The 22891-nt window shown below is 36.2% G+C and overlaps 1 protein-coding gene across 6 annotated transcripts in view; it reads left to right on the top strand.

Moving 5' to 3' along the window:
• Positions 1 to 19577, top strand: part of PLD5 (phospholipase D family member 5) — a 121354-nt gene extending 101777 nt beyond the window's left edge. For all 6 annotated transcript variants that reach the window (XM_081945608.1, XM_081945607.1, XM_081945605.1 and 3 more), the window contains 6 exons: positions 9234 to 9361; positions 13847 to 14044; positions 15768 to 15907; positions 17201 to 17366; positions 18802 to 18916; positions 19260 to 19577. In XM_081945608.1, coding sequence (XP_081801734.1) covers positions 9234 to 9361; positions 13847 to 14044; positions 15768 to 15907; positions 17201 to 17366; positions 18802 to 18916; positions 19260 to 19492 — 980 coding nt within the window. In that variant the 3' untranslated portion in view covers positions 19493 to 19577. The remainder of the gene's footprint in view (positions 1 to 9233; positions 9362 to 13846; positions 14045 to 15767; positions 15908 to 17200; positions 17367 to 18801; positions 18917 to 19259) is intronic.
• Positions 19578 to 22891: the final 3314 nt, after the last annotated feature.

Below are 22891 nucleotides of genomic sequence, written 5' to 3'. Positions count from 1 at the left end.
TCCCATGTATTTTATTTTACAATATTTTACCATTACTATTTTACAATAGTAAAATTATATATTGGACAAATATAATTTCTTTAAAATGCAAGACTAGCAAGGAGGCCGTTGATGGTATTTGCCGAAATTATAATCTGTTCTGTTTTATGGAAAAGCTTTAAGAATGGTAATGTTTATTAATAGGAAAAATAATGTATAAGCAGTTTAAAATTTCCATAATTTTAAATCAGGTGCAGATTTCTCCTTCTAATAACTGTACTTTAAACTGCATTTACAGAAATGCAGAAATACTGCAGTTATATCTCTATATCCTTACCTTGTTACTATTTTAATAGGGTTTTTATGCTTTTATGTAACTCATAATTTACTCTCATTAACTGTGTCCATGTCAGGCACTAGAAGGGTCTACTGTTTTACCTAGTGAAGATAAACATTCATCAACATTCAACTCACCAATACTTTAAACCATTATCGTGTCAACATTCAATTATTCAAGATGCTCTATGGGAATGTAAGCTAATTTTTATACAAAGTTTCGTTAACCAAATATTACAGGGAGATAAACCTGGTTCAGGGCTTTTATTGTTAGCAAATATTCTGAAACCTAAGGTTAGATGCACTGCATCTATTTGGGAGGTGGGAGGTAAAAGTTTTTTTTAAAAAAAAAAAAACACTCCCAATCTGGAACTTTTTTGAATTCACATCAAAATCAGGCTCATTTTCTCATTCACTTTGCAGGGAGGTGTGAAACCAGATGCTGTGATGAGATGGCCAACAGAATGGTGGTAAGTTATCCTAGAATGAGAAAATAACGTGGAAATTTAGACATGCATAAATTAAAGAAAAAGAAATTTGGAAAAGAAAAATTGGAAAGTCTCCCTTAAGTTCCCATGGAGCTTCTATATTTGAATGTTGACGCTTGTGGATTCGGTGTGATCCAGTGAATTGCATTTGTACTTGGATGTAAACTTTGATTTTACTTCCAGGTCTTTCATAGACTTGTTAGCTGATCTGGCGCCATTAATCTGCCAGTCTACATAAATGGGGAAAAAATTAAGTCCTATTCAAATGAACAGACCTGAAATCTATCTGAGTCTGCATTAGAGTGTGGGCTTTTCACTTTATTTCATGCTGCTACTATGCAAATATTTTCTCTATATTTTTACCAAGTGCCAGTAAGAGTATTTTAAAATTGCAGATCCGCATGGTGAGTTCTTAAAAAAAAAGTAAGACATATGAAATGTATGCCCCGCAGATTCTGTTACAAGCTATCTCTACTTTGTTGTTCAATTGTATCTGAAATGGGGAAGGATGAAAGAGAAATTCCAAATTATAAAGCAAACCTATTCAAATGTATCATAGAATTAACCTAAAATATGTATAGGATATTCTGTTAATTGTCTCATAACTTTGGGAAGCTATGACATCTATTGGGCAAGAGATTTGCAGACCAGACTTCCACACTTTAGAAGGTTATTCAGAAACACAGTAATGTGAGTAGGAACATTGTGTTAGAGAAAACTAATGATAAAAATGAATAAAAGCAATAAATCATCGAAGTAAACTTGCCCCAGATTAAATGCAACTCTCAGAACAGACTCAGCATTGAACAGGAAGTGTGTGTGATAATACCTATATAAGATTTAGGCATTTATGGAGAAATGCATAATGAAATACTTGTGGTGACATTACAGATATGTTAGTTGGGAATGTCAATGTCTGTGTAGAGTACTTTTGTATGCAGAGGATGCCCAAACAAATTGCAGCAAATTTAATATAGATTATATGAGACAATGGCCCAGAGGTAATGCTTCAGATAATCAATTGTATCTGACAGGAAAATGGAGTGACTCACCGTATATGTTATGTATAAATGTGAAGAGTTAAAGCAAGTAGATGAATTTATGTACCTTATGACAGTGTTTATTCAAGATTAGAAGATGCATAGATAAGATTTTAAGACATGCAGATGCTAGTTGAAAGCAAAGGATATTAAACTGTCTGTTATAAGGTATCTGTATTAAGGTGTAGTGAATTATAGTGTAAACTAGATATTATAATACTTCTTGTACATGTCTTATGTCATGCCCAGTGATGGATTTCCAAATTTTTTACTACCAGTTCGTTCGCAGGTCAAGCTTCTGGGTGATGCCTCCCGCCGCTGCTACTACCAGTTCGGCCAAACCGGGAGCAACTCATTTCTGGTCATGCCTTAATTCTTGTGGCATCCTAGTTCTTGCTCCATTTCTGCAGTGTGAAAATTCTGCTAACCGTTAAAGGGAATAAAATGATGTATATGTTAATCAGAGGTGTGGGATCACCATAAAGGATGAAGGGAAAACAAAAAATAAAAATATCCCATGCAAATGTTAAGTCTAAACTGGGAGGTATATTATATGTGTGAGAGATAAAAATATATTAGACAGCTTTAATTCTCAATAGGACATGCCATATTCATCTTTGAGCATAAATACTTGCAAAATGCTTATTGATTATGTGACAGTGTAATGAGGTAGATAAAGAAAAGATATAGAAAACATTAATTTTCCTGTGATTGCAGAGATATACTGTGGTGCTAGGAAGTAGGTCAATATTAGAAAATGTTAAGCTGCTAATACTCAAATATATGAACAATGTAAATTGACCTGTATGAATAGTTTAGGAGAGATATAGTATCTACTATATTTTTTTAAAAATTGGATTTCGCTATGGAGCTATTAAATAAATCCAAACCATTGGAACACTTTCTTCAACCATGGTACCTGATAATTTATGGCTGTTGTATACCCATCACTTTTTTGGCTAATAGTCAGTGACGTGCAGTGAGGTTTATGGCTGGTGAGGCTGGTGACGTCATCAGGGAGGCGGGGAATGGGACCACGTTTGCAGGAGGCTGAGGCAGCCTCACCCTCCTGCACACGTGGTCCCATTCCCCGCCTTCCTGAGTCAACATGAAGGGGACCGCGGAGCGCGAGCCGCGTGTGTACAGGAGGCTGAGGCTGCCTCAGCCTCCTGCACACATGGTCCCATTCCCCACTTTCCTGAGTCAACATGAAGGGGACTGCAGAGTGCGAGCCGGCAGAGCATGCTCCGTGGTCCCCTTCAGGAAGGCCGGGAATCGGACCACGTGTGCCTTTTCCCTTTCCCTTTTTTTCTTTTCATGATGAGAGTGGTGAGGCTCTGCCTCCCCTGCCTCCCCTGCCTCCCCTGACCGCACGACCCTGCTAATAGTAATTATTACAAAAAGATAACTAATTAAGGCAGGAAGTAGTAATTCCCCTTCAAACTGAAGCAGTCTCAGAAAGTGAAGACTATTGGGAAATGAGTCCCCCCAAAAGTCTTTCTTTGCTGGGAATCTGTTTATACTTCTGAAGCTTTCAGTATGTCTGTCAGTTCTAGCAGTATTTATTTATTTATTTATTTATTTATTTATTTATTTATTTAGTTAGTTAGTTAGTTACTTACTTACTTACTTACTTACTTACTTACTTACTTACTTACTTACTTATTTATATTTATATTATTAGAATTTGTCAAATAAAAATGAGAATAAGAATAAAAGAAAAATACAATGACAGGGACAATAAGCATGTTATTGTACTTATGCACGCCCACTCTACAGTTGATAGAGGGAGTCTCTTAGTTCATTGTATTTACACAATGAGCTTCTGGTCTGTCACATGAACAGATATAGTGCATGAAATTATTAAATGAGGCCATCCAGGATCTAGAGTGGTGTATTATATAGAAGATCTGTATATAATAAAACTTCCTGTGTAGAATTTTACACTGGGAGGGCTTCATGAAAACAGGATTCCTGTACTAATAAAATCCCAGATTATATTGGAGTTTTAGCATGTTCAATTTATCAGGTGAAGGCCTCTTTCCTATAGGTAACACTACTACTGTATACTGATATTTAGAAGAGGACAAATGGCATGTGTGCAGCTTCCATATTGACTTTATAGAATTATAATATCTTTAAAAGGCTTATTTCTCATCTTAGTGTTAAATTGTGTTAAATTGGATGAGGACTAGTTATGGTGAGTGCAATGCAAAACAAGCAGACTTTGCAACTAAGTGATATAAATGCTGAGAAAAACAGCAACAACCATATGTTTACACACACACACACACACACACACACACACCGACATACACGTATAAGAATTTATGAAATACCTGTAGTGCAAAAGTGAAAATTCTAGACTTGTATTTGTGTGTTGGGTTACGTAATTACACTTTTTGACTTGACCATTAGACTACAAGAAGAATTAACGAGAAAAAGAAAAAAATACTGAATATGTACTTCATAATAATATATATGTTATTATAAGCAGTGACCTCCTGAAGCATGCATTATATGTCAATAGAAATATAATGAAAAAGAACAGTGATTATGTTAAACAATAAAAAATACTGAAGCAAAATATGAAATGGTATAGAATTTCCTGCCTGAGCAGGGGGTTAGACTAGAAGACTTCCAAGGCTTTGTTCTGTTTTGAAAATGTAGTGTTTTGTATTTGTGTGTGTATAGAAAAGGGGGGAAAGAGTTAGAGGGGGAAAGAATTATTCCAAGCTATTACTAAATGAGAAAGCAGTGAGGAGAGACAGAGCAGTAGGTTTTCTTTAAATAGAATGTATTACTAGAAATTAAACTATTTTAAATATCATAGTCTTGGATAACATAAAAATAATTTTCAGTTTAAAAATCGGATGAGTAATAAAATAGCTTTATGTTGTTAATATGAGCATTCTATTTTTATGCTTACCCTATTTGAGTGCAAAGATTTTGCATTAATGGAATTTCTGGAACATCTCCAGGCCTTTGACAAAAATGCTAAAAGGGAAGCTTAAAATGTCTGGAGATATGATCTTTGAGCAATTGGAACACATCCAAATAAAAAGGCTCTTCTTATTGCAGTTAATCTCTTTTTGAAATAATTTGTCTCCTAAAAAACAATGAATTCTTTTTCTCTGAGAACTAGTTAAAATATATCACTTTCTTTCTTCAGAAAGTTCCTTTGAAATTAGTGATACACAACTAACAATTAAATATAATTTGGAATCAAATCATACTAAGTATACACACTTTACTGTATTTAATTATTTGTTTCTAGTGGGCTAAATAATACATTAAAAAGAAAGTAATACTTTTACGCCTCACAAAGTTTTCATTCTGATTTAATTTTTCTTTTTATTACAACTAAGGCCAGGTGTGGGCTGTCTATGATCCCCAGCCACATTTTATTTTGGCCCCCAGTGAGGCCAAAATAAGGAAATAATTCACTAAACCTTTATAAATCTTAATCTTCTTTAATATTTCAAAATGAGCACCAGAAGCTCTATCAGCATATCAAAAGTTACAATTATCAATTAGTTGCATGCACAAAACAGTTTCATCATCATACTTCGAGTCAGTTTTCTGGAAACCACATTTACAACATACTATACCTCAACAGCATCAACATGTATTCTTAAAACAATCCCAAGTATGTGTTGGTACCTTATATGCAGGGGTGGGATTGAAAAATGTTAGCAACCGGTTCTCTGCCTGGTTGCTGGGCATGGCCTCGGTCGGTGGACGTGGCCTTAGTGGGAGGGAAGTTTTCAACCTCCCCAAGCTCTGGAAGCTTTCCTCGAGCCTCCAAGAGGGTGAAAACGGCCTCTGGAGGCTCTCTGGAGGCCAGAAACAGACCTGTTTCCGGACTTCTGGAACTTCCCGGAGGCCCGTTTTTCACCCTCCCATAGCCTCCGTGCAGGGTACTTACCTGGCATTATGAATGGGCCATGTAGAGACTCCTGCGAGCGGAGTGACAGGGTGGGCGGGGCCAGCCAGTCCTTGCAACTGCTGGTTCAGCGAACCAGATGTAAAATTAACATCCAGTTTGCCCGAACTGGTCCAAACCGGCTGAATCCCAACTCTGCTTGTATGTAGCTTGTGGTTGGCAGAAAATAGGCAATTATTTTTGGGCTTGCTTGTTGATTGTCTTTAGAGATCCTAGCTAGCACAGATTAGCATACACACGGATGAGATAAACCTATCTTTACTTTGAACAAGAAATGCTGCAGGTGGCATGGATAGTAACCAGTGTAGGAATTGTTTATCTTACTAAGAAAGGTTATTATTGGCTGGTCAATATTTGGGTGTCTGTTTGGGGACAATCCTGGTGCAGAAGATTCCAACATGGAATGCAGAATCATGATCAACAAAGAAATGAAAAAAGAAAGATACTTTGGATGTCTGAAGGGGAAATCATTATCGGGCTGTTTTGTGAATAATTATTTGGATGATGCAAGCCTGAAGTAACATATTGAATTATTTCTGTTGTATGCGCTTTTATTAGAATCACTGCTATGAGATGGTATGCTGTATAAATTGTTTAAATAAATAAATACATAGACAAATGTATTTCAGTACTGTCCCAAGGTGATTTTTCAAGAGGTAACTGGAATTCTTGGTTTTTCTTTGAAGACATTTCACTTCTCATCCAAGAAGCTTCTTCAGCTCCATAGACATTTCGGCACCATGTTGAAACTTTGACCCCTCAGCTGCATCTTTCTAGCCTTCTTCCTGTACTTCTGGTATGGCTAGCTGATGAGAGCTAAATAGCTTTAAATCGATCTATACCAGTCTCCCTTTATTTCTTTGTCAGTAAAATATAAATTCAACACAAAAAATAGTTTGTCATGAAAGTGGCTAGCTGTGAAGGCTTCTGGACTGGGCCTGAAAGGCGAAATTGTAAGCAGTATGTTCCATCCCATATTTGGGTAGAACAGGTTGACCGGATAGACCGGTTTCACCAGAAAATACTTAATCTCGCCCCTGGTATAGCTGACAAAGTGAGGAAAGCCCATGGCTTAGAGGTTAATACCTATCTAATATGCAAGTAGCCCGGGTTCAGATCCCAGAAAGGGTGTGGCTAGCTGACAAGAGCTAAATAGATTCAAATAGATCTATACTAGTCTCTCTTTATTTCTTTGTGGGTAAAATATAAATCCAACATCCTGGCAGTTTTACTAAAGTAGTATCTTGTTAACTCCTCAGCCAGTTGCTTTACTCTTGAATACTTTTACAAGAAACAACAGCTATTCTTTAGCAAAGAAAGGTGACAGGATGTGATTTTCTGATCCCCCCCCCTTTTTTTTCTTGCCTCCATTTAAGCTTTTGCTATCCCAAGTTCTAAGATAAACTATACAGGAGTGTTTGCCATTGCAGTGCAATCACTGGTGTTTTTCTCTAGTTTTCCCACTTCTCCCAATCCCATCCCTTCTAGATGACCTCTATTTCTCATCACTAAGTTGAACAAGAGGACAGGATGGTGTGGGAATTTAGGTTCCTCCTCCACTTGCACACAAACCTTTTCAGATTAATGTCCCCATTGTGTCAAGGGTATCTTCTCTCCTTGCCACCACCCGGCATTAGTATAATCATCAGGTAGCTGAGCTGCTTTGGCTGGGCTGCTGCAGCTTCTTTACAACTGAGCTTCTTAGCATTTTCTTTTCGAAGCTATATATCTGCAAGCCGGAATAATAGCACAGTTACAATTCTTCTGTCAACTCCACTCGCTGCTGGCCAAAATAACCAGTCAGTTTCCTTTAACATCTCATAGCTGCACTGCTGGCTTCCTTTCGTGTGGAAGATCTATCTGAATCAGCTAAAGCCTCAGTGCTCAGCCCATTTCATCTCTCTGGAGCTTTTAATTCTTTCTCTCTCTGGGACTGGGTTCCCTTAAATGAAGCCACCAGACAGCAATCCATGGATACAATAAGAGCAGAAAAATAACTATATTTTGCTGCTCTAATTGTAATACTATCACTGTTAATAAAGGCTGTTAGTAGTGTTTCAACAGGTTCATTTCTCATCATCTAGTAGCACTCTTCAGTGTCTCAGCCTAGAGCAGGGGTGTCCAAACTTGGGAGCTTTAAGACTTGTGGACTTCAACTCCCAGAATTCCCCAGCCAGCCATGCTGGCTGGGGAATTCTGGGAGTTGAAGTCCACAAGTCTTAAAGTTCCCAAGTTTGGACACCCCTGGCCTAGAGAAAGCAATTGGTTAAGGGACAAAAGAGGTGACACCCGGAACATTCGTTATGGATGCATGACAAAAATGGGAGCGACATAAATGCTGCATTTGATTCCAGCTGGGTTTGCTTATGGCCATCAAGCTACAATTGCTCCATCTTGATTTGGTAGGCATACTTCCCTCCTTTAGAGGGATTTCAGGAACAATTGTGTTCCTCTGGTAGATAACATTCCATTATTCCATATTTTAAGTATGTTTTCTTCTATTAGTATATATTAAAAGTTCCAATAAAGTTGGCATTGATTGTGCTCTGTGCAGTTGCTTATTTTTTTATTTGCATTGTGGCATTTTAAAAATATTTGAATAGTAGGAATACTTTTTTTTAGTTAAAAATTTCATTGAAAAGCTAGAAATGTTTTCCTTTAAATAAATGACCAAAAAACAAACAAAAAAAACTATGGGTTTTATTCATTTTAGAGAGAACATACATCATTTGCACTATGTCAGGCTTCTAAAAAAAACCCTATCTTGTGTTACATCCTAAAACCTTTGATATAGCTATTTTTTTCATTCTTTCTGTGTTTAGAATGTATTATAACTTTTTTCCATTTAGCCAGTTTTTGTCAGGGTCTTCCAAGACCGTGCTTAGTGTGCAGTAGTATATTGTAGTATAGTAATGATATGATATAGTATACTTTTGGATCAGTAGGGTCCTAGCTTTGTACATTAAGATATTGAACAGTTATTCCATTTTTTTCTTCCTGGGCAGCTTTTTTTGTGGTAAGAAGAAAACAGAGGGACAAGAGGTTAGAAGTTGAAGGATGCTATCTTTTGTAAAATTCAAAAAATGTGGCATTATTGTATGAGAAAAGCTTCATTTACAAGAACTCAACGTGCTCTGTTTACCCTAGCATAATTTTCTTCCATGTGTCAGTCAATACGTAATTACTAACTCAAGGCCATCTTCATAATCAAAATGAATACAATGATTTGAGAAACATTTTCTAGACACATTTAAATCTGTGAATGTCTGCAGATGGGTAATTACAATTCTATAACTTCTGCCAGTCTATTTTTAAAACAACTTCAGCCTCAGATATTTTGAACTATGTCTCACTGAGCTCTATGTGACTTTATGTGATCATTATCTTTAAGACAGGATGATTTAATTATATGCTCTAATTGTTATATTTTTTTATTTTGTTTAGGTGCAGAGGTGATATATGTAAACTTAATTGCTTATAATGGCGGTCATTTGCAGTCATCATTCTGGATTGTGGATAAGCAACATGTGTACATTGGAAGTGCCAGTTTAGATTGGAGTTCACTGGGGCAGGTATTACTTCTTTCAACACCAAAATAAATTCTTTAAAAATTATAATTAACTTTGCTATGGAAGATACAGCCATTGCTTTTGTATATGTGGATCATTTATGCTTTAATTCTGTATTTATTTATTATTCATTTATGGTCATGTGTGTCTCTCTGGGAGTTATGTGAATTTCGTTGTATGGGTATACTGTGTATATATGTTATGGTGAAAGACCGAAATCTGGTGAATGTCGACATTCAAGGAAGCGAGGAGCCGAGGTATTAGGGTAAGGGTGTCGAGAGGATAAGGGTAATCCTCTCGACACCCTTACCCTAATCCTCTTACCCTAATACCTCGGCTCCTCGCTTCCTTTTAAGCGTCTTCTTAAGGATCGCAGGTTTTAAAAAAAAAAACTCCGCGAATAGAAGATGCTTAAAAGGAAGCGAGGAGCCGAGGTATTAGGGTAAGGGGATTAGGGTAAGGGTGTCAAGAGGATAAGGGTATTTTCGGACATACACCAAGCGACTATGTGAATGTCGACATTCACTGGTGAAGGTCCGAATGTAAAACGATGTAATGAAATATTCGGTCTTTCACCGGTGAATGTCAACATTCACCAGATTTCGGTCTTTCACCGTAACATATACATACAATGACAATAATCTAAATAAAGTAAATCTAAATCTAAATTATTTCATTTCATGACGTAACTCTGGAAATTGTGCTGTTCTTAACTGAATCTTCCAAAATTAGATAAAGTAATATGATACAATAGGCTATATGGCAACCTCTACTACTATTATTAGCATTATTAATTTTAGTAGGCTCAGTTTCAATTGCTCATGTACCAGTGTGTACATTATTCGTCCATGTATAACACCTTCAGCACAGGGGTGGGAGTCGCTTACCTTCCCTATCGGTTCGTAAATGTGAGCACACATGCCTTGTCTGCACATGTGCACTGCCTTCTGCACATGCACATTGCTTGCGCATTACGTCGGGGGAAGGTAGGCGGAGCCTCCTGCAGCCACTGCTACTGGTTTATCCAAACCAGAGAGAACTGGCTGAATACCACCTCTGCTTCAGCAATTAGATCCTCAAGTGGCATATAACTTGGATACCAAGTGTTTCTCTTCCAATAGTTCCTTTATTTCTTCTTCATACTGCTGGTGGGAAATTCATTTAAAGAACCCTTCTGCAGTTAATAGTCTATATGCAGAATAATTATTTCTGAGGGCAATAAAGCAGGTTTATAGGTTTATGGTCAACAATCAATGATGTTGTTTTCTAGAGCTAATGCTTTTGTCACTGTGGGTCTACATGACATTTGGCAGATACTAGCTTTTTCACTACTATAAAATGCAACAGATTGGATGATGTTTTTCCCCAACATCCATTACCTAAATAATTGATTGTTTGAAGCAACTCAGTTGCAGACCCAAATGACACCGTAGATAAAGAGAGACAGACACTGAGTGCAACGGAATCCTGATCCTATTCCACTACTGCTTTTCTTTTTGCACCACAATTCGTCAGGCAAAAGTATCTTGTTTTTCCACAACTTCTAGATGACATAGGGAATGTATTAGGCTTGTGCAAGTTTCTCTTCAGCACATATCTCTGAAAAGCAAGATGATCTATCCCTTGCCTGCAGTAAAGAATAGAATAGAATAACAGAGTTGGAAGGGACCTTGGAAGACTTCTAGTCCAAAACGCTGCCTAGACAGGAAACCCTATACCATTTCAAACAAATGGTTATCCAGCATCTTCTTAAAAACTTCCAGTGTTGGAGCATTCACAACCTCTGGAGGCAAGTTGTTCCACTGATTAATTGTTCTAACTGGCAGGAAATTTCTCCTCAGTTCTAAGTTGCTTCTCTCCTTCAGACGCAACAAGTTCTAACTATTAAGGTGATGGTAATCCAAATGGCTGCAATGCAGAAGATTACTGACTGAAAGGCCAGACATGTGAACAAAATGTATGGCCATTCTAGATGGATATATAAATATGTCTCATCATGCCGTGCAGTTTCATATATCTGCTTTGATGGAATTATTTGATCAAATGACCTTCAGATGAAAACACTACATCTGTCAGCCTGCCACAGAGACAAACACAACCTTGGTTAGCAATTATATCTCAACGTATCTCAGGGAATGAGGCTATAACAGATGGTTCCCAGACGTTGAACAAATTGTAAATTTAGTTTACAAATAGATCAAATTAGATCAGATTTTGAGCTTTCAGAAAAGGAGACTTGGATTTGATCTTGTCTCAAAATCTCTAGTTTACTAATAACAGATGCCTGTTTATATTCTCTGCAATCTTGATCTGCCATTCAGATTAACTTCTAAAGTAGTCAGGAAATCACTAATTAAACACTGATACCCTAACAGTGACGTGCGGTCAGGGGAGGCAGGGCCTCACCTCTCTTCATGAAATAATAGTATATAATATTATATACTATATATATATAAATATATATATATATATATATATATATATATATATATATATATATATATATATATATATATATATATATATATATATATATATATATATATATAATATTATTATATTATATACATCCGCCTCCATTATTATATTATATACATCAGCCTCCAGCACACGTGGTCCCATTCTCCGCCTTCCTGATGACATCACCAGCCTCACCAGCCGTAAACCTCACCGCACGTCACTGTACCCTAATGGCTACTTTACATGTATTTAGCCATGGTTTTGTTTTTGTGTGTACTTTGTGTGTTGTGTTTTATTTATCAGACAAATTGTTAAATGCAAAAGTGAGTTTGGGCTTTTAAAAATGTCAGAAAGTGAGCCCTATGCACGTTTAATCCAATGTATTTTTAAGTGTGTTGTTTAGTCTTGATTTCGTTGCTGGCTTCTATTCTTTAGCAAGACTGTAAAAAAATTTTTTTTGCATTGTTTGCTATCCATTTATCTTTGTAGCCCTATTATCAAAAGAAACAAGAGGCAATTCTCATTGTTTCCTATAAATCAGATATTTTATGGCCTGCAGGCCACATCTGCCTGCAGGCATTGGTGGTGGAGGGCAAGACATTATCAGCATTGGGTGGATGGGGCATTGGCAACATTGGCAGGATCTTGGCAGCAGGGGTGGGTATCAGCATTGGCAGCCCTCCACAATAGTTCCAGTTTCTCATGTGCCACCTTGGGACACAGGTGATCAGTAAAAATAATTTTGATTCTAAAAGAACAGATTCGTGCTGTTGTTTCAAAAAAGGGATAAACCCATGTATATAAAAAGCCTGCATAAGATGTGACAAGTGCTTTCATATGTTATGAAATTTAACTACTTTTTTCATAGTTGTAAAAAATAATAGTTTTAAGAAATAGCAATAGCACTTGCACTTATATACCATTCTACAGTGCTGTACAGCCCTCCCTAAGTGGTTCACAGAGTCAGCATATTGCCCCCAACATTTTTGGATCCTCATTTTATCCACCTTGGAAGGCTGAGTCAAGCTTGAGCCTGGTGAGATTTGAACTGCCAAATTGCAGTCAGCCGGTAGTCAGCAAAAGTAGCCTGCAGTACTGCACTCTAACCACTGCATCACTGTGGCTCATGTGATTCCATATGAATGATTCCATATGTGAATTAAAATTAGCCTAATGAATATATTCAGCTTCTGAAGGGATAAGATTGTCAAAGTAGAAGAATGGTCATTTCTGCACATGTTTAATATTGAAAGCAAATACTTTCTTCAGGAGTGCATAATTTCAAACCTTACAACCTCAAAGCATAAGATGATGAGATGATGTACTGTACTCATATTTTGCTTAGCTCTTTCCCAATCATCTTGTCCCTCCTGGAGAATCTACGTTTTAGGCCTGTCTGTTCCTTATCATGCGTTGCTCTTTCTTTGGCACTAGAGCAGGCTTCCTTGTAGGTTTGACATGCTAGTTGAGATTTATAAGAGTTAGTGGAGCATACAGGATGCGCAGAGCATCATGTTTGATACAGAATGAATGAAGTTGATGCTGGAAACATAGTGTACTATGTTGACCTGCAAATGTGAATCAAGAAGAATTTTATAAATGAATAGTTTTCCAGGGATTTGAATTGTTGAGCAATCATTTAAAACTTACATTGTATATTCACTGTGTCAATTTTTATTTTAAAATAAATTAAATTAAAAATAAAATAGGCATGTGCTGAATCTCTGTCCTTCTCAGGACAGAATTTACTATCTGCTTACAAGCTATTAGTTATAATATGAAAACCTGTCCTATTCTTTTTGCTACTTATTACTGATTATTTCCAGCACCAACAAATAAATGCAAAGGAAGACAAAACAACAGAATTCTAGTTTAGACTGAGATGCTCAACATATATATATATATATATATATTTCAACATAAGTAATAGACTTTGCAGCAAAAGAACATCTAATAATCGCACCAACCTGTCATTTGAAGCTCTTTTAATAGACAATGTGCCTAGTAATACATACTTTCATTTCACAGATGAAGGAGCTTGGTATCATCGTATACAACTGCAGTTGCCTGGTTTTAGATTTACAAAGGATATTTGCCTTGTACAGTTCCTTGAAATCCAAGAGCAAAGTTCCACCCACTTGGTCTAAAAGACTGTATGCAGTGTATAGCACCAAAAATAAACTGTCTCTTAAGTTGAATGAAACCAAGTCAGAAATCTTTGTCTCAGTAAGTATTTTTGTTCTTGTTTTTAGATAATTTTTAGCTGCTCCCTGAGTTACTTTCCCCTAAAATTATATCCCTAACATATGCAAGATTACAAACCCAATAGTGCCATACATTGATTTATTTATATACCAAACTTCTTAACCTCATAGATGCCATTAGCGTGAAAAAATACAAGCAGGAAGCAACATCTTGCATCTTTATGTGTGAGAAGGAAGTTTATTGGTACATAATATGGATGTCCTCAGAGTCTACTTTTCAATGATTTCCTTTTTCCCAGAAAAATTCTGGCAGCAATAAGGAATAAAAATGAACTTAAAGGAGAAGATGTGATTCTAAGGAGGTGCAGATATATCTAATATATGCCTTATTAGTAAAGCAATGTTAGGAACTGTCCTGGTGGTAATACGGCGGCCCTCCTATGAAACCTTTTGGGCCTATGAAAGGAGGCAAAAAATAGTATCTTTGTTCTAGAAGAAAATACATTAACCAAACCAAACACAGCTCTGTTACTGATAATTTTATTCGTAATTATAAGTGAATACTACATCTTTCCCATTTTATTTCTTCTTTCTTTGCCTTTAAAATATTACTTACCTTAGTTACAGCCTTAAAATATTTCTTTCCTTAATAGATACTTAAATTATAAGATTTAGAAGCCAAGGTACTATTATATTGATCGGTCTACTCACATCAATAATCAATTGTATTTTAGCCAAAATAGAAATAACCGCTAAATCCCTCTTTTTGCAAAACAGTCTTTCTTGTCTGCAGTTTAAAGTGTAATTTTCTCTATAGTATTTTATCTTGTAATCCTAAAATTGGCACTGCAGGTGATCTTAAGGGAAAATTCTGGATATTATTATGTGATATCATTATCGCAATAACAAGGGAAATTATTAGAAATCTCCCATACATCTGTTGAAGACAGCCTGCAGTTGAAAGGAAAAATTCTATTTCAGCTTAACCAAGGCACAGGTGAATCCCTCCAAATTTGAAACTCAGGTCAGACTATATTGAGCATCTGAAAGCTTCTCTGATGAACATCTATATGTAATATCTCTACTCCTTTTTAAAACCTGTTCAGTTACAGACATTGCTCAGGGACAAAAGCTATAGACGTATTTGACACCTGATTTGACAATCAGGTCATTGCTGATTTGAAACTTCTTCCCTTCTTTAAAAGCAAAAAGATAAGATTTTAAAGTATTTCTCGTGTGCAAACTAATGTGTATAATTATGGTGCTCCCTATTGCCCTACCCCAAGACCTGGAAGAACAATTAATTTTTAGTAATTTCCTAAATGTCATACAGGTGGGGGTCAGATGAATCTCTGGGGAGAATGTTCCAGAAGAAAGGAGCTGCAGCATAATAAATCTTGTACCACAACTAAAGCATAATTAATAGAAAATTATATATATATATTTGCCTTATTCAATACCATTAAATATTTTTGGCTAATGATGTTGCTGAAGGTTTTTTTACATTTTTTATTCCTGCCCTTTCAGGAATACTCTGGAGTATCCCCAATTTATCCAGAGAAAATTATGAATTTTGTTGTTGCAAACATATATTTTAAATTATAGTCAAGACTTCATTACAGCTAATGATGGATTTTGCAACTACTGTACATGATTTAAATAACTTCTGCATTATAGAAGTTATAGATCTCTGAAATGAGATCTTCTATATTTCTGTTAATATATTTTTAACCTTCTCTCCACAGAATTCTCCAAAGCTCCTATGCCCTAAAGACAGGACTTTGGATACTGATGCAATCTATAGTGTGGTAGATAATGCTGAACAGTTTATATATATAGCAGTTATGGACTATTTGCCTATTGTTAATATAATAAATGAGACAAGGTGAGTAGACACCAGAAATTTTAATTATGTATTGTTTTATTAATATAAATACATTATATTTTCTGAGAAAAACATTGGTAAGAACTCTCTTTCCCAGTTTAGCAAATTCAGGAGCTTATGTTGTAGAGTGATTAAAATGTTAGGACTATGATCGAGGAAAACCAATTTCAAACCTACCCTCAAGCATTCAAATTCACTGGATAACTTTAAGCCAAATACCTACTGTACTTCATACGGTTGTTGTAAGAGCGGAATGAAAGACCATTTCCTTATGTATTCCCTGGAATTCCTGGCAGAAATACAAGATATAAATCTAACAAATAAATAATTTACTCTGATAGTAATTGGACTTCTGTTTCCAGAATTCTTATGATACGTTGGCTGGAAACTGTAGAAAATGTAAGACCCAACTAAATTGAAAAGCAGCAAGCCCAAAAAGGTTTTGTAGATTTTGTAGATTTTGCTGAGCTTCAATCACAAATCCTGCAAAAAAAATTTTACATTTTTCCTTTGTAGTTCTATATCTAGCATATTTCATTATGTTGATAAGCAGCTGGTCATGTACTATCAAAAATGTAATTTATTTCCTAATTGTCCAACAATGTTTATTTTTAATACATCATTTATTCAGACTTATTACCATGCATTATGTTTTCAATGGGAAAATATATAACTTGATTTCATAATGTGACCTGTCAATTAGAAGTGATTTCTAGCAGAATCACTGTTTTCTTATGTGCATATGAAGTCCTAAGGAAAAAGCGATTTAACCAGCCCTTGTATCCTTGACTCAGTATAACCATAAGATATTCTACTTTTTTTCTATGGAAGAAAAAGAAAAGAAACTTACATCACTACCCCGAATTCTAAAATTTCTAATAAATTTGATAAGATGCCATTGGGCTTCACCCCTTGATTAATACTATTCTAAATTTTGACAAAAAAAGAGATAAAAATATTATATCGCATTACCAGACTGATTACAGATCAGTCTATAACACTTCTATTTAAAATAACACAACCAGGATTATTATCACATTACTAGCTCTACTTTTGTCCATTCTTGGACTTCTACTTCAATGTCTAGTCATTGACCTTGACAGGGCTACAAAAAAATTTTTTCTCAACAAGTTGATAAGAGCTACCTGTTTCTTGCTTTTCAGGAGTTTCAATGTGAGATATTGTATGAGAGTGATGGTACTTCAGAATTGCTTGGTTGCAGTCTTGTTTTTACATCACAAATCCTGTCTTTTCATTTTAAAAAAATGAATAACATATGCTGCTTTTTTATAGGTATTGGCCTTTTTTGGATGGAAAGATTAGAGAAGCACTGATTCTACGCAATATTAAAGTGCGACTCCTTATAAGTTTCTCCAAAGAAACAAATCCCCTCACTTTCAACTTTATTTCATCTCTTAAAGCAATTTGCACTGATGTTTCTGACTGCAGTTTAAAAGTTGTAAGTATTCCTTGTGTTGTTTGTTTACATAGCTAAAACAATATTCTAGTACATTTCTTTTGCAATCGTGTTGAATCTCAATCATATGAATTCCAATGTAAATCCACAGCAAAATAAAACAGGGTCTTCTTTCCTCTTAATATAATAATGGAAACCGAGAGTCATTATTTCAAGTTTCCATATTATTCTCACTGCCCATTCTCTGCTCAGATTGTGTTTGGTTCCCCTCTTGCCAGTTAAGCATGTTTGCTGTTGTGGTATACTGTTATGTTGATTCTTTGATTCTATGAAACTTTCATAATTTTCTTCATAATATGAATGGAGAATATTGTTTAATATCTCAGAATATTGGAGTATTGTATAATATCTCGGAAGTATTGTTTCCTCTTTACCTAAAATCTAAAGAGTTGTTCAGATGTATTGCTCAGTAATATGATTCCTCTTCTCCTATAGCAAAGTTCTAAAAAGAACTATTGTAACTCCCTCCCTCCCATGAGTGGAGTACAGCTTTCTCCTGTATTTTAAAGAGGAAGGTTTTGATTCTTTTTAAACTAATTTAAACTATAGCTAAATCCAATCTCAGAAAAACTGGGTTAAGTTTTCAATGTGATTTAGGAAAACTATTTGTGGTTTCGGAAATTGCTTACTTCTCTAATCCAGAAAATAAAATAAAGCTAATAATAACAATGAATTGTAACTGAAAATATTTTGGTCTCTTATTTTAGGCTGTATCAAAGTAATAGTGGTGAATTAGAGTATCAGTTTGAGGATATGGTACTTACTGTCTTTATGGTAGTCCTCAATTTACAACACATTTAGTGACCGTTCAAAGTTACAATGGCACTGAAAAAAAAATTTATGGCTGTTTTTCACACTTACAACCATTGCAGCATCCCAGTGGTCATGTATTCAAAATTCAGACACTTGGCAACTTACTCATATTTATAACGGTTGCAGTGTTCTGGGGTCATGTGATCCCCTTTTGCGACCTTCTGACAAGGAAAGTCAATGGGGAAGCCAGATTCACTTTACAACCATGTTACTAACTAAACAACTTGAATGATTCACTTAACAACTGTGTCAAGAAAGGTGGTAACATGGGGAAAACTCACTAAACAAATGTTTGACTTAGCAACAGAACTTTTGGGCTCAATTGTTGTCATAACTCGAGGACCACCTGTACTTACTGTTTACATAAACACAACTAGCAATAAAGTATCAAGCTTTTGAAAATCAACTTGTCTATTAATGTGGAAATTTTGCAAAATGCAATCAAAACTTATAACCCCTCTTTATATTTAGGTATTTCATAATGTTTTTATAGATTTTATTTTCCCTTTTCCAAATCTGATAGTTTAGCATGTTTAAATTTAAAGTTCCTTCAGCAATGTGGAGATTAGCTATCTCTCAGTGAAGTTTTTTTCATTCAATACAGAAATTCTTTGATCTTGAATCAGAAAGTGCATGTTTTATTAAGGAGCCAAAAAACTCTTCTCTTCTCAAGCTAAATCGCAATAAATATGTGGTAACTGAAAGAGCTGCTTATATTGGTAAGTAAATAATTGAATGAGTCAGTTCCAGTTATTTGTATACTGTTTGTAGCTTTGAATCTAGAATAATCGATTAAGTATGAAGCATTTGAAGAATGAAAACCCAATTGATATAATCATTTATATAAAATCTTGTTTTATTAGTAAACATTGGATTTGAAAAAGTTAGCATGTGACACAATCTGCTTATGTATGAAGCTGAGGTTCTCAGGGAGAACATATAAATTCAACCTGCCTCTATATTTGATATAAAATGTCAAAAGTGTTTAATTAAGAAAACGAGTTGTTCTTGAGGAATGTTTTTCAATTGTTACATAACTTTGTCCTTTCATTTACCTTCTAGGTAATTTTGACTGGGTTGGGACCTATTTTAACCAGAATGCTGGAGCTGGTCTTGTCATCAACCATGCAGACACTGGGAACAAAACCAGTATCATTAAGCAACTTAAAGCTGTGTTTGAAAGGGACTGGTATTCACATTATGCTAAAAGTTCAATAGCAAAGATCTCAAACTGTCTAATCTACAAACACAGCAAAGCTGCAGCCAATAAGTCTGCCATAAGCAATATGAACTGACGCCCCTTGTACTGTTCAGTATCACAGCCAAGGGAGAAGTAGAGTAGGACTGACGCTGACTCCCGCGTTCTTATTTACGGACAATAGACTTTTTTAAAAATTAAAAAAAAAACAATTTATAGTAAAAAAAGCACACTTACATAAAATGTTCTTTAAACTATATTCTGTATACTGTATTATTTACAAATGTTAGATTTGTTACTGCTGACAATGAATGTCTTTTTGGCTTTGCTGTTGGTTTGGACATATGTCATTCACATTTAAAAGCATGCTGGATTCTTTAGTTTAAAGGTTATTTCTACCTCTCTCTGCTATATAGTCAAATGTATATACAAAGCAAGTCTGATTATGGAAAAATATTCATAGAACAGTTTGTAGTAAATTCGCTCAATCCCACAATTTAAGTACACACAAAGCCTGTATTGTTTAAATAGTATATTCCCAGTTTAAGATACGGATTGTCTACCTGAATTGTAAAGGGAATAGTTCTAATCAATCATAACCATTACCTTCAGCCAGCCAGCGCTAATCTATTTCGATTTTCTGATTTTTTTAAAAAATGCGTTTACAGTTTTATTTTTTAAAATATGATACAACAGTAGGTTGCACGTAACTTTACCTGCCATACTGAAGAAAAATACTTGTCTCTGCGTAAAATCATTTCTGCAGGGCTAAAGCTTACACTTATTTTGTGAAGAAATAGGGAGCAATCCATTAGGATGGCGTTTCTCAACCCTGGCAACTTGAAAAATTCCCCAACCACTTCAGTACAGGCTCACCCATTCTTTCCTTCCCGGGGAAGCCCCACAAGGGCGGATGAGCATTCACCAATGCCTCCCTCTTCAACTCCCATGTAATCCATTAAGCAACCCCTGATCTCAGTATCCTTCTGATGAGCCCCTTGGAAACCTTCTTGATGTCAGCAATTGTGATGCAAATGAATTGTGATATGAGGTTTACTCAAGCTTCTGATAAGATTCTGAGAGATTTTAAAGTGAAGTTAAAAGTTAAAATGACTATGGTAGTTGATTGTTGAATACCATGTTAGCAGAAAAGGGCTTTATTTTAAAAAAATATGGTGAGTTCTTCTGTGATTTAAGATGTTTATCTTTACTATTCATGGAGAAATAATTTTTCCCACTTTAACATTTTCCAGATGAATATTCTTAGACTAACTTTTCTAACATCTAAATGACTTTGTTTACTGTTTTTTTAAAAAGCCAACTATAACAATGTCACTCGAGTACCTCTTTTTAATATAAACAAATCCTTATAGATTTCTAAAGCTTACAACATAATCTATAGAATTTCTGATTATAAAGTGGATTTAATTTTCAATTCTTAAATTTTGAGAAAGGGAAGAAGACTAATTAACACGACAAAAGAATTTTTTGTAGGCAAATGTAATATTTCACATTCAAACTACTTAACTCTGTATTAGAAAGCCTATCATTAGTATTTAAAATATTTTTAAAATAAATTCCTACTAAACTAAAATTAATCCATCCATTTCCCCTACAAAGTGAAAATCCAGGAAAAATAGGGCAGCCTTATGCCATAGTTCTAGAGCAGGGGTGGCGAACACGCGGCTCGCGAGCCGCATGCGGCTCCCGGCCAAAATAAATGAGGCTCTTTGCCTCTTGTCATTATTTAGTATACTGTGGCTCGGATCGCGCGCTCCCTTTCGGAAGCTGGGGAGGTCCTTTGCAGGCAGCTAGAACGGGCCGCCTGCAAAGGACTTCCCCAGACTTGCTTTGAGGAGCACGGAGCGACTGAGGCTAGTTGTGAAGCCCCAAAGCCCCCACCGCCACCGGAAGAACTGCTGCCACCTCCTCCTCATCCTCCTCTAACAGGCAGCACTGCCGGATTTGCCGCCCGGCGCTGCGGCTGAGATGAAGCCGCCAAAGCTCCAGCCGGCATCTCCGCACGTGGCAGCGGCACCTCCCCTCCGCTCGGATCAGCTGAGCTCAGTCAGTGCTGGGTTACCCCTGCCCCCTCCTCCTCCTCCTCCGCCGTGCTTTTGAGGAGCCAGTAGGAAGGTGGGGGGGGAGCAGGGGAAAAAAAGCCTCATGGCTCGTCAAAAGCACGGAGGAGGGGGAGGGGGCAGAGGTAACCCAGCGCTGAGCTCAGGAGCAAATCTGGTGATTCTGTTGGAGGAGGAGGAGGAGGAGGAGGAGGAGGAGGAGGAGGAGGAGGAGGAGGAGGAGGAGGAGGTAGCAGCAGTTATTCTGGTGGCAACTCGTACTCTTCGGCATCTTCAGCAGAAGCCCTGCCCACAATGAAGAAAGCAAAGATGGAGCAGATCCACGCAGATGACATCGCTGCAACATGACTGGAGGAGGAATTCTGGGAGTTGAAGTCCACAAGTGTTAAAGCTGTCAGGTTTGAAAACCCCTGGGGGTTTTTTTCCCTAAAGGGTTAGGGGTGCAAGGGTCTTATAACTTGACAGCTTTAAGAGTTGTGTGCTTCAAATGCCAGAGTTTCTGAGCCAACATTTTGGTTGTTAAGCAGGAGCGTTGTTAAGTGATACTGATATTATATAACACTTTGAATTAAGCGGGTACCTTGAAGAAACATAACTTTGACTTTCAAATAATACTGATTTCGTTGTTGTCTTAGGTGACATCTGTGAAAAAAATTCGGGTGCTCAGGCATGAAAATGTGCCGCTCAAACACTATACTTTTCTGCTCACATCGAAAAAAAATTAGAGGGAACATTGCTTCCGGGTCTGTTTTGGCAGGTCACTGCGTGGTGTGGCTCTCTGACTCTCACAGTTTAAAATTTTGGCTCTTTTTGTCGAACTTGTTCGCCACCCCTGTTCTAGAGCAATATTTGTATGCATACAATTACTGGTATATTTCTAATTTGTAGTTATTATAACAGCCAGTCTGTTGTGATGGATTGGAAAAGTTGCTCAGAAGCTGTATTTTCATGTCAAGTTCTGGGAAATTCTATAAATTGTTAAGAGTAGCCATTTGTCAAAAACCCATCAGTCCCATTCATATATTCTTTCACTATAGATATGAGCTTCCAAATTTCAGCTTGCTTAATATTGAAGGCAAGGTATTCAGCATTGATAAATTCAATTACTTTCTTCTGACTGAGCAGGAAAGTTTAATTTGTTTGAAGTGGAAAGTGAAAGCACCAACTTTCAGAGCTAGCTGATACGATACATGGTAAGGATTGCAATGATGCTGGAAGAAGATGAATGGAACACCAAAAACTTTAAGACTATTCATATAGTCTCTTCATATCAGTGAGAAGTAAACTGACTTTATCTCGGTGAATGTAGATAGGATTGCACTGTAAAGCTTTCTTTTAAACTGATTTTTTTAAGTTACATTTTGCAGACATGTTCTCCTTTTGTCCATCACATCATCCATTATTTTAGTCTAGAA

Source organism: Natrix helvetica (assembly GCF_964273705.1).
Source record: "Natrix helvetica genome assembly, chromosome: 2".
NCBI lineage: Eukaryota > Metazoa > Chordata > Lepidosauria > Squamata > Natricidae > Natrix > Natrix helvetica.
The sequence above is the reverse complement of the archived record's forward strand: the minus strand, read 5'-3'. Positions and strand labels throughout refer to the sequence as shown.